This window comes from Syngnathus floridae, chromosome 12 (assembly GCF_059516105.1).
Source record: "Syngnathus floridae isolate MCC-2025c chromosome 12, RoL_Sflo_1.0, whole genome shotgun sequence".
NCBI classification, from domain to species: Eukaryota; Metazoa; Chordata; class Actinopteri; order Syngnathiformes; family Syngnathidae; genus Syngnathus; species Syngnathus floridae.
In genome coordinates, this window is record NC_142424.1 from 4,306,372 (window position 1) to 4,318,499 (window position 12,128).

General features: G+C 42.6%; 1 protein-coding gene and 1 long non-coding RNA gene across 2 annotated transcripts; one reads left to right on the forward strand and one right to left on the reverse strand.

The window, feature by feature from the left end:
• Nucleotides 1-1,638: 1,638 nt before the first annotated feature.
• LOC148389626 (uncharacterized) lies at nucleotides 1,639-11,493 on the forward strand. The gene is made up of 4 exons (XR_015861681.1): nucleotides 1,639-1,713; nucleotides 4,997-5,083; nucleotides 5,301-5,438; nucleotides 11,230-11,493. It is a non-coding gene; the product is annotated as an uncharacterized LOC148389626 (long non-coding RNA).
• On the reverse strand, nucleotides 9,805-11,890 carry LOC148389627 (ADP-ribosylation factor-like protein 3). The gene is made up of 5 exons (XM_088391902.1): nucleotides 11,250-11,890; nucleotides 11,072-11,188; nucleotides 10,943-10,993; nucleotides 10,326-10,511; nucleotides 9,805-10,071 (listed from the first exon to the last, which is right to left on the reverse strand). The coding sequence occupies exons 1-5, from the start codon at nucleotides 11,286-11,288 to the stop codon at nucleotides 10,024-10,026; spliced, it is 441 nt and encodes a 146-aa protein (XP_088248028.1). The 5' UTR covers nucleotides 11,289-11,890; the 3' UTR covers nucleotides 9,805-10,023.
• Between the last annotated feature and the right edge of the window lie 238 nt (nucleotides 11,891-12,128).

A 12,128-nucleotide genomic window follows, 5' to 3' on the forward strand; every position in this document is an offset into this window, starting at 1 on the left:
AAACTATCCTAATTTAAAATAATGCTGTATTAATGGTTTAACCCTGTGTGAGGTTGTTTTATTGTGTTTAAAAAAAACATAAAACTGTAAAAATGTTCGTTCATAATTTCCAGTGATATTAACTAATAGTTAAAATAAGAATCCATGATAAAAATAATCACACTTTTGCCATATAATGTAGATATAACTTTTTGTACCACTCATTTATCAAAATATAGCAATATCTGGCACTTTACAAAAGTTTTTTTTAGATGCTTACATTTTATTCGTATTTGATGTATGTGAAATGTGTGATAATACAAACTTTTCAGTGACCATGTACACACACAAAAAAAAGGGGGGGGGGGGGGTTCTCTGTCCGGATTTGCGGAAAAAAAAAAAAGCCTCATGACCTGCGGGGACAGGTGTCAATATCCGGTGAAAGGTCACACCAACACTTCCGAACGGCCACACTGTACAACGTGTTTAACAAGCTTTATTGATTGATTGGCAGTCGGGTCATTTCATGGTTCCTTCAAACCCTGAATTTCCTGCGTCACAATAAATGACACAGCACAAATCCCGTCTTCAAATAGACAGCATTATAAAACAAAGTCATAAATTAAATCTTTTCAGCGGTGCGCGCTCGTGTCCCCCATGCCTGTGCGTGCGCGCTCCCGCAGCACGCATCCCAAGCGTTACCCCAACGCCCCCCCCCACACACACACCTTAAGATAAATGCTTCCCGGGGAAAAGCCCACTTAATGACAATTTTATAAGTGGGCGCATGTGTGTTTGTGGTCAGTGAGTCGAGATGAGGCAGATAATGAGGTCATAATAGCCTTGCTATTGATGAGCCCATTAGGCCCACAAGTGCTGAAAACACACATTTCGCATTTCCTCTTAGTAGAATTCTACTCAACTCACTTCAAAATAAGGAGCAGTTGTCATATAGTGAATATTTGATCCAATAATGATAATAATAATAATAATATATTAAAAAACATCCAGCTGTTTAATGCCACTCCCAATTAAAATGTTGTAATTTTGAAATAAACATAAACAAGTTCTTAGTTATGCAATATTTGACACAACTTATGCAGACGTATAACATAACAATACTACCTGGCATATATTCTTTATCCTCTATGAAATTAATGAATTACTGAGGAGCTTTGACCTGATAATGCTGCCCCCTGGTGGCCAATTACTGTGAATGGCGTACTGTACATAGGATTGCGGAGGAAATCCCTGCCATTGCCATGGCGACTATGCATCGCCTACTTCGATAGTGTGTGGATAATTTTGTTGTGTTTCGAGTCCCTACCACTGGTCCTCCTTTTCCCATCTCCATGGAGACGGCGCGTGACGCCCAGGCACCAGGACAAGCTCGGCCAGTCACTCTGATGTCGCAATTACCAGAGTGTGTCCATCAGACGCATGCTGTGCATTTGTTTACCACATTGGGATATCCTCTCATACTCAAGTACTTAGGTAAAAGTACGTCTACTTGTATAAATTGGGCCTGAGAAAAAAAATAAAATACTTACTGTACTGTATTTTAATAATACAAAATGTGTTGAAATGATCAATCTGACATGTTCTTTTTTTGTTTTAATTCTCTATTATCAAAAGAACAAAAAATAGCAACGGAACAAAAAAAAAATCCGGGTTCCCCTACATCAATAATTAATGCGACACTTCGACTCTTTTCTGTTGATGTACATATGGAAGGTAAGCGTTTTTCTACAGCTCGAGAAACTTTAGTTGTTTACAAGTTTATATATTTAAAGACCATACATTTTTGTGTCGTTTAATTTGTGCAGGGGCACCTTGTATCGCCCCCCTTGACGGGAATATTCATTTGTTTTGTGCTGTTATGGTTTGACAAAGTAACGAGGAGAAAGTAAAATCGCTTCTCTAATGGTGGGATTAAAACAAAAAAGTCGACGGAAAAACAAGAGGCAAAAGTACGCAAACTCAGTTCTTAAAATTAGAAAAACACAAATTCTTGTTTTGAGAAACACTGTCTAGAAACAAAAGTAGAAATGTACTTTTGTACAAAATTTAAAAGTTATTTGCAGTGCTAGTCATGGTAACTTGGCTACAATGGAACAAAGAGATATTTTAAATTGCTGTACAGTATGTTTAACTAGCTTCATTATGCTAGTGGAAGACAACTTTTAAGATTAAGTTAAGATCAGTCTTTTATGCCGTCAAAATATGTGAACTGGTTATCAAAAAAAGCTCAATGATATCTGTGATATCTGTTTTCCAATTCAGGGAATAAGTGTGAAAGACAAAACAATAAAATACTCAAGTACAGTACAGATGCTTAAGCACAGTAGCAAAGTATTTGTACTCAGTTATTTCCCACTGCTGAGACGGAGGTCTTGCTCCGTCGACCCTTGTGGCCTGAACATCAGTCGCGGGGCCGAGCCTCCCTGTTGCTAACAGCCTGCGTGCCATTGTACGGGGCACAAAAGCCGGCATGCTGGGATTTTGTGTGCCGCTTACCGGCAACAGTTATTAGCCCCCCAAAAAGACTGGAGACGAGGGCGGGGGGGCGTTTAAGGGAAGAACAAGAAGATTTGGGGTGCTGATGGGAGTAGAAAGGGAGGGGAGGGTGCCTTTGGTTGGGCGGCGGGGTTAGAGGGCAAGCCCAAAGCGGAAATGGGGGGGCGGGTGCGGGAGGGGACAATGGGATGGACAAAGGTGGACGGTCGAAATGAAGAGAAAGAAATGAGGGAGTGAAACAGATGGTGCAGCACGGTGGTGGGAAGGGGGGGGGGGGGGGTCAGACATGACAACATGGAGGACGAGCATCAACAACCCTAAACATGGCCGTCCTCCATATGGCGACATGCTGTTATTGCATTTCGTCTGAGAGAGTCAGGGCATAAAGAAGAGGCTAGTCGATGTCAAAATATATTAATATGTACGTATTATGAATAGAGTGTTTTCTAATCTGTTTTTAAACCAGGAAACATTTTTATTTTTGTAGAGCTGTTGCACTTTACACAAATGAGTTAATTCTTCTTCCTTTGTATATGCGTGACTATTGTACTTGAGTGCCACCCGGTGGCCAAGACGGGAACACCAGCAAGAGGAGCACTTTGAATTGGATTGCAGCATTAAACCAAGACGCAATTATGACATGTCTGTTTTTATTCAGGGCAATATTTTGGAGTACTATATTTCCTTATTTAAAAGAAAAAAAATGACACAATCTTTTCCAAGGAACTGGATTTAGTTGGATTAAATTTAACATGTTAAATAGTTTGCTATTTTAGATGCCCATGTTTCCTTGAAATTGCCCTTGTGGCATTTGCACAATGGTGCAGAAATACACTAATTATCTCCAAAATACCCACAACACAGACTCCCCGCCCCCAAATCTCCGTGAGCATTTTTTTTCCCAAATGAAAAGTCTTTTTTAATTCCACAAATGGACTCCTTATTACATTCATTACGCTGACTAGCTAGCTGCTGACGTTGGCTGTTTAAGCTGATGTCAGCGGACAATAAAGTGGAGAGAAATGTTAACACAGTAATGCTAACAGGCATTAAGGGGATGGCGGGGGTGTCGAGATTTATTTTTGGGGCGCCGTCCCACCCACCCACCGCTCGGTCGTGTTGGGACGATTATGGATGGCTCAGGGTAACGGCCGCCTAATTAGGCCTTTACTGTCGTGTAATTCTCCGCCAAGCACATTGTCAATATCTTGCTTGATGAGCTTGAAAGTGAGAATGGAATCTTGTGACCCCTGGTCAGCCATTGTCGTAATGGCACCCACACACACACACACACACACACACTTGTAATGCAGTGTTGATGTTGTGATATTTGCTTTTGTGCCAGTGTTGATCTAAGCTGACATTATGCTCTGATGGCTGTGTGGCCCACTGTTACATTTGTCATCTTGCAGGAGGGCAAACAGGGGCGCAGGGGGGGGTGACAAGGAGGGAGGGGGGGGGGGCAGAGGTACGTGTGTATGTGTGAGCGTCACGAGCAGATCTGCTGGTGCGGAAGCGGATCTTTTCCCTCAGTGACTCTATTAATTTACCTCATTTATCTTCAAGCACCTCCCCTCCTCCTTTTTCTCCCCCCAATAAATACTGGAGACCTCAAGTCCCTATGAGTGTGTATAGATGTGTGTGTGTGTACAAACATTCATCTCTATGTGATGGAATAAAACACACACACACACATACAGCAACTCGCCGTTTTCTATTCCCAGAGGACAAATCCGTAGCGGAAAAACTAATTTTCCTGCAAATAGTTTGTCAGCCAAGCTAGGAGGAGTGATAAATTATCACCGACGTCAGGTGAAGGAGGACACGCACACCCGCCCGCACGCACACACGCACTTAAAATTCTCCCAAATTCACAGTGATCTCTCAAACACACAATCCACTTGCAGATCTACTTGTACACAGACACACACACACGCACAGACGCGTCCGTCGCCCCTTACAACTCAACTGTGACTCCGCCATTCCAAATGATAAATTGATGGCCAGAGAAATGGATTTGTTTTCAAGCACTCGCCCGTCAGAGAAATAATAATTCTGTGTGTGTGTTCGGCGTGTGCGGCGGCGATGATGAATGGGGCCGGACAGAACGCATCATAGCCGGACTGACTGAGTGAAAGAGAGAGTGAAAATCAACACACGTACACAATCACACACATGATGATGGCCGACAACTAGCGTGTGTTCTGTGTTGCGCGTCCTAACGAGACCTTACGGCTCTTCCATTGGGCTGACGTGACATACGTCAAAGTGGACATATTGTGGAAAACTGACATTTTATGGCTGCCATACAAACACTTAATGTGTTTGCTTTGTGTAGCAAATCTTTTTTTCCCTATTAAAATGAACTGAAATGCCATAGTTGCTCTTAATAAGGACGAATAGTATTCTTTAATGTATGATATAAAAACGTCGAATAATAACAGTGTGTGTGTATCGGGATTTAATGCTGCAGTTCAATTCATTGTGTGGTTCCTTCTAGTGTGCCTGTCTTGGCCACCAGGAGGCAGTGTAACACAGTCATGCAGACTCAACCAAAGAAGAATAGACTTGTCATACTACTCAACAGGTAAAGATTAGAAATATATATAAAAAATTACATATCAACTGTGTATTACTCGTAGTTATAATATTTTTTTAATTTTAATTCAACAATGAAACCAACTTGCTTGCTTTGTTTTACTCACGTGAGTAATTTGAATTGGTTTTAACCAACCAATACATGTTTTCCTCCTGCTTATTTTTCTTCAACCGGATGTTATTTTTACTCCTCTTCTTTATACTAGTACCCCCTCGTGCCCACCACTTTGGACCCCCCCCCACCCCGACCTCCACAGTGATGGATGGAGTAAGGCAACAGAGCACACAGCAACGTGTGGCCAACAGTCCACGACAGGAATGGAAAGAAGAGAGAGGCTGCCGAGGTGAGGACGAGGAGGAGGGGTAGGAGGTGGGTGTGGATTAAACGAGGTAAAACAGGAGGAAGCAGGAAGGGAGTGTGTGTGCGGGGGGGTGGGGGGGGGTATGGGAGCTCAGCTGAAAGCCACAGACTTAATTCTATGCATCATTAAGCAGTCTCACTCAATGCAACATCCCCTATACATCATCCACGCTCGGTAAACACAACGATGACATTACATTAGCAACTGCAAATGAATTTTCTTTTTAGAAGGAAATTGAGAACGCTCTCCACCTCTTTTCTATTCCCTCTTTTCGCTGCCTCGCTCGCACAGTCGCGCACACACTCACGCACGCACGCAAGCGCGTGCAAGTAAACCATAAAAGGCTGCAGCAATGTACAAACAAAATAAAAGCCCCTCGGAAAAATATTTCCCCCCTTTCCTCTGTCTTTAAATAGAAATTCAGAAGACTTGTTCCCGGAATACAATGCTAACATCAGAGAGACTAGCAGGGAGCGTTTAGGCCATTTTAACATGCAGAGATTTTTTTTTTTAATAATTTAATTATTTGTATTGACTGAGTTATTAAAAACTTCCACATTTATATAAAACCCCAAAACACATTTAGAGTAAACACTGTTGATAAAGAAACTTTATTGTTGAGCATCAGTGTATTGCTTCTAATTGGAACTCATTTGAGCAACTTGTCGGAGTTAGTCAAAGTACGAATTGCGGTATTTGCCCCAAAATGTCTGCGTCAAACCAAAAGGGCCCACTTTTTGTTCATAATGACGTCTTACTATACAAGAACGTAGCAGAACATGTGAATCACCAAAGTCGAATGATTAATTGTGTTTTTATTCCCAAGTATCCGAGCTCCGAGGCCTGGCGAAATCGATGAAGGCTTTTCCGACGGAACGCGGTTGAGTGTGTGTCGCGGCCGCCCGCTGCCGCCCGGTCGCCTCATTTGTGGAATATCGAATCGGTTACAGTGAAGTAATTCCGCCGATTGAGTCCAATGTAAAAATCCATGCATGTGCGAGCAGCTGTCAGCGTGCGGCCGCGGTGACGGATGGCGCTGCGTCCCCTTCTCAGTGCGAGGTGATAAAAAGTCAAATTATGAGCGCCAGGCAGGGACGAGAGTGGTGGGACGGGGGGGGGGGGGGGGGGGGGGGGGGGGTGCTCGGTTGCGGTGCACAGACAGGGGAAAGAGAAGCCGAGCGAATCCCTCAAATGATAAGGGCAATCAGTCAATCCGGGAAACGTTTTGGACCACGGAAAGTGTTATTTCCTGCCGGTGCAGTCGGGGGGGTCAAAGGTCGGCGAGGGGTCAAGAGCGTGAACTGTGACCTCTGCGCGACTGGCCCGCAGGAAGGTGATTGATACGCCTCCGGCACGTTTTATGCTCGTTATTATCCGGCGGACAGGATTTTCCCCGGCGGCGAAGATGTGAGCAGCTAAGTGCGTGTAACGGGACGAGCGGGCTCATCACGTCAATCCACATCATGTCGTCCGCTCAAATACAGACAATGTATTAGCGTTAGCATGCAGCTCTGACACCTTCATTAACTCACAATTGCTTTTCGGAATTACGCTGTAAATGTTGCAACGCTAACGTGAGCATGGAGCAAAAAATAAAAGTGTGTGACTTTTGATCGGATTTTGTATAAAAATTGAAAATCAGGCTATTGCGGTCAAAGCTCGGCCTGATTGTCGTACGCCTTTAAAAGACCCTGTTCAAATTCCACTCAAGCCGTGGGTTTGTTTTGACCTTCTCACTTCCTCACACTCCCCGTCTAAGCGGAGCATCAAACAGCCGAGGACCCCCAACCGGGCCCACCTGCTGCGCTGACCCCCACTATTCTCTGAGCCTCTCCCCCGGTGTCCCCCGACTGATAACCCCCCCGACAATCATTTTTACAGTCCTCACACTTTTTGTGACTTGACCGCAGTTTTATAATAGCACACACACACACACACACATCAAAGGAAGGAATGTGGATATTTGCGATTAGTTTTATCATCCACTAGCAGCCGTTATCTGCTCCATCATGAAAGGAGGGTCCCGGGAACGAGCCAGGAGGGACTCCGCGGGTCAAACAAACAATCCGTGAGCATGTAATTGCTGTCCGGGCCTATTTTCTTTTAGTGCCTCGTGCCCACTAACTTTTAATCAAAGACAAGAATCTAATAAAGCACTTTTATTTACTGTAACTATGAATTTCAGATAGTTGTGTAAATGCTTGTAATAGCTGAGTCGATAACTTTCAACCTGCTCGCTATGCGTCGGCTTGACACATTTCAAGGCACGGTTGCTGTAAAAATAATCTTGACAAAAAGCAATGCATTTGGGAAAAAAAACACAAATTGTATTTGTTTTGATCCAAAAGGAAATTTGAAATATTTTTTACAAAAATAATTCATTTTGTATCATAAATATATATAGAAGAATATTTTAGTTTTCATATACAAGTAATACTTATTTGATGTCAATTCACCAATGTTGATCAGGAAAATAGTCAATTCACAATGAAATGTAAAATTTGTGCTGCTTTTATTTTGGAAACTTCATAAGCAAACGAGTGGATGCTAGTCTCTGCAATGTTGCCAAAACTAGAACTACGTTTTATTAGTTTATTGAATATTCCCCGAAGCCTCCAATAATATTTTTCCTCAAAAATACTCTCAAAATTGACAACAGTGGTCATAATTTTAGCTATATTCTTAGCAATTTACTAAAACAAGACAACATGTCTTTTTCTAAATACATAAAAAAGGCTAAATTGAGGCTAGCGTGTTGGCTTGGCCCTTTGCAAGCATTCGGGTTTCTTTTCCAAAATGAATTGCCCACCCCTGACATAGAATAACGGCAATAAGATTACTGTTCCTTTTCTTTTTTAAATTTAACGATCTAACGCTGACTTGACCTGCCGAGTGTCTCCGCTGTAATTAAGTCACAGGACACGTTTACCTTTCTCCGCCCTCTGAGGGCCTCAGGAGTCAATCAGACTGTGGCCTCGCCGTCCCCTGCGTGGGAGGCCGGCGTACGGGGCCCAGTGGCTGGGAAAGTCCCGTGATTTATGACCCTCTGCAGGCCTGACTGCTTCTCATTTTGCTGAGATTGAGCCACACAGTTAACCACAACTCCGACGCTTTAATCCGCTCGATTTGGTAAAGAAAAAAAAAAAAATCCACTTTGGTTCTTAGGGGAAGGCAAGGGCGCTTGACGCCATAGTGCCATTGTTTGATATTAAATTGGAAAGATTTTGCAGGCTACCTCTGTGTGTAATTGGGTATATTTTTCCTTAAAGCTTGGCTGATTATCACATAGATTTGATGTTAATGATTAAGCAGAGAAGAAGGTGGGGTGGGCCGGGTCGTTTTATCCTCAGTCTCACATGGCGGACTTTCATTTCCTTATTCATGACTTTCTCCTCCTTTGGAGAACGTCTGGAACTGTTGGAGGCATTTGCATGAACTGGATAGTGGTTGGCACAAATGCACAGTTTGCAGGTTCAGGGTTCAAATTTCAGCTAAGGCGTAGTTTTTAGGTACTCGGCTTCCTCCCATATTCCCAAAACATACATGAAGACAAAAATTATTTGACATGACAATTTTGCAGACCACTGAGCTATTTCTGGTGGACCACCGGGGGTACCCCCATCCCAGGTTGAGAAGCCCTGGTCTAAATTGCTCCTCGCAGTCTTACTACTTTTTTTTAAAAGACAAAGTATTGGCTAAATATCGAACATATGACCTCTCGAAGAGGTTAAGTGCAAGCATGTTTGCAGTCCTTGAAAGCACGAAGCTGATCCTACAAGTCCATTTTGGGGATTTCTGCTCTCATTAAAAGCAGCCAAGCTTACACGGGCGGCAGCAGGCCAGTAACTCAAGGCCAAAGGAGGTTTATTTTATCATGGGTAAAGGTACCAAATCATGTCGCTATGAAGGGACCTATATAAATGCAAATTGTAGTGGCGAGCTATTAGTCGTGGAAAAAGGTTTTTATGTAAATGTCCTGTCGGACCACAGCGGAGCACTTGGTCACTTTGGATTAATGCTGCAAATGTGCCGCTAAAGACAAGCTGAAAACAAATGCTGAGTGCAATGTGGGCCACTGCAAATGGGTTCATTTCCAAACGGTACCTGAGAACATCCTTTTCCAAACTCACACTTTGGGAACCAAACCCCAAAAACAGATTTACAAAGGTTACTATTTTGTTGGTTGCAAAATTATCACTGTTGATGGTTGGCTAATTTGAATTCTGTTACCTCACATCAATTTGGTTACTATAAAAAGACAAATTGTAGAAAGGTAGAATGGTACAATTGTACTGCACAAGTGTATTTGGGAACAGGGAGAGGTCTCCCTCTAGGGTTTATTTTGGATAATTACACAACACAAATGATTTTTTTTTTTTTGTCACTGCCAGCAGTCATCATTGCTATTGCGTAGTGTACACACTTTTCAGTTCAAGGTCATATTTACATTATATACAGTTCAGCCATTTTGTTTTCAAATGGTATATTCGTTAACACCACATGTCTACAACTTTAGTGATTAACAAAACAGAACACACTATGCATAATGTTCAAGTTCACGAGATCTTCATTTCTTCCGGAATCTTATGTTCCTGCACAACCAGTTCATGCCATCCTGGGTTTGGGAAAAACAAGAATGATTAAATCGGGTTCATGAAGTCGCTAATCAGTAGTCTTACTTTATCAGTCCATGTGCTTGTATGGACAATAGCGTAATTTGTGCTTGTCTAATATAAAAGTAATGCTTTGGCGCAATGTTGTGGCTTCTTGGTGCCAAAGAATTATTGAAGTGAGTCAAGAAAAATTATAAGGAGTGCTTTGCTGCTGTTTCCTGGTATTTGCACACAATGTATCCAGTAGCATGTGTACCTGCAGTCCCTCGGCGGTAACGGCAGAGCAGGCTTGGACTTGCCACATTCGATCTCGGACCGTGTGGAGGTTAAGCCCCTCGGCCAGCTCAAAGGCCGACATGGCGGTGCTTAGGTCTTGTTTGTTGGCAAAGACCAGCAGCGGCACGCCGGCCAGATCGTCCTCCTCGAGCAGCTCGGCCAGCTCCTGTGCAAAATAGCGTCAATGTTGCGGCGCTATTACGCTCTGAATAATGAATTGAACACAAACGGTGTAGCAACACATGTAGACAGACAATGTAACCGTATTTATATATTCTTTAATCCTGCTCACACATACAACACTTGTTTTGTTTTTGTTTTTTTGCTGTAATGAATAAATGACATCAATAGGAAAAGATGATTCTCGATATGACTGAGGAAAACACATGGGCGATTCTGAAAAAAAATATCAATGATAATTTTTATTGATATTGAAATCCTGATTCTTCAATATCCATTGATTTTTTTGCAGGTAATTAATTTTTGTTGTGTGTTTACTTTTACAGCCCATTCTAACTGGTGTCATCTTGAAGCAAGCTCATAAATCCCGATTAATCGACAAGGCAGATACACATGCAATTTAAACCATCATCTCACCAAACTGGTCTCTTCAAACCGCTTTTTGTCCGAGCAGTCAATCACATAGATCTGCAAGCACAAAAAAATGACAATAATCCTACATATTCAGAACATAATACAAAATGTACTTAATCTCGCAAGCCGTACCAACACATGCGTGTTCTCAAAATAATTCTTCCAGTAAGGGCGAATCTTCCGCTGTCCTCCGATATCCCAAACGTTCAGTTTGAAGCCAGACGACTGGACGCTCTTGATGTTGAATCCCTGCTCACACATACATAACAGTGGCGTTTTGTACTCTACAGATAGGTCGCGTGTTTGTTACCTGCGTTGGCGTGATGTGGCTGATATCCTCGGCGGCCATCTGTTTGAGCAACGTGGTCTTGCCGGCGTTGTCCAAGCCGAGCAGAAGCAAGCGAACCTCCTGGTCTTGAGGTTGCTTCAATCTCCGCAGGACGGACAGCAGGCCCTTCCAAAAAAAAACCCAAAAGGTGCATAAGTGTGCACACCCACTTCTACTTTACATTTCTTTACACTGAGAATATTAAAATCTGATTTGGACAACTTAATATGATGTCATGATGGTTACAGTACTGTTGACAGCCGGACAGATTATGTTGGACCTGAAAGGCTCTGCGGCTGTGCCGTGCATTGTTGGAGAGAAATCTCCCGCTGGGTGAGATTAGGAATGTACACCGTGAATGGACGCTTTCCAAAAGAGCCTTCAGGAAGGCTTTGGCTCAAGCTATTTACTTCCCACGTGGCTAAGAATAAAACACTGTCACTCTGTCCCGCAACAAGTCACATGTACAAATTGGAATCAAGTGATTATTAAAGCTTGGCTGTGAGGAACTAGTCAATATTTAAGAAGAGAAAAAAAATACTGAATCACGACATTCTATCTCTGCATCTTTCTCCTATTAAATAGCTTGTACTCAATTGGTTTGAAAATAGAAAAAAGACAGTTTGCACAAAAAGTTACTCATCTAGACTCGTCTAGAAGTATAGAAACTACATTGATCATTAATTACAGTAATGGCACCAACTCTTCTCTTTTGACAGAATGCATTTTCCCTTCCCGTTCGGAGACATTGGAGACAAATGCTAACTAGTCAGCAAGCAGGCATGTGGATTGATAACTTACCATGATGCTGTCCGGTGAATTAGTGGCTCCTGCTTAAACTGACTGGATTAACATCGCTTT

Excerpts from the sequence above, each read along its gene's own strand:
- LOC148389627 (XM_088391902.1), bottom strand. The coding sequence starts at position 11,288 with ATGGCCGCCGAGGATATCAGCCACATCACGCCAACGCAG. Across the intron at positions 10,994-11,071 it reads TTGAGAACACGCATGTGTTG|ATCTATGTGATTGACTGCTC; the intron begins GTACGGCTTGCG and ends TTGTGCTTGCAG. Across the intron at positions 10,512-10,942 it reads GGTTTGAAGAGACCAGTTTG|GAGCTGGCCGAGCTGCTCGA; the intron begins GTGAGATGATGG and ends TATTTTGCACAG.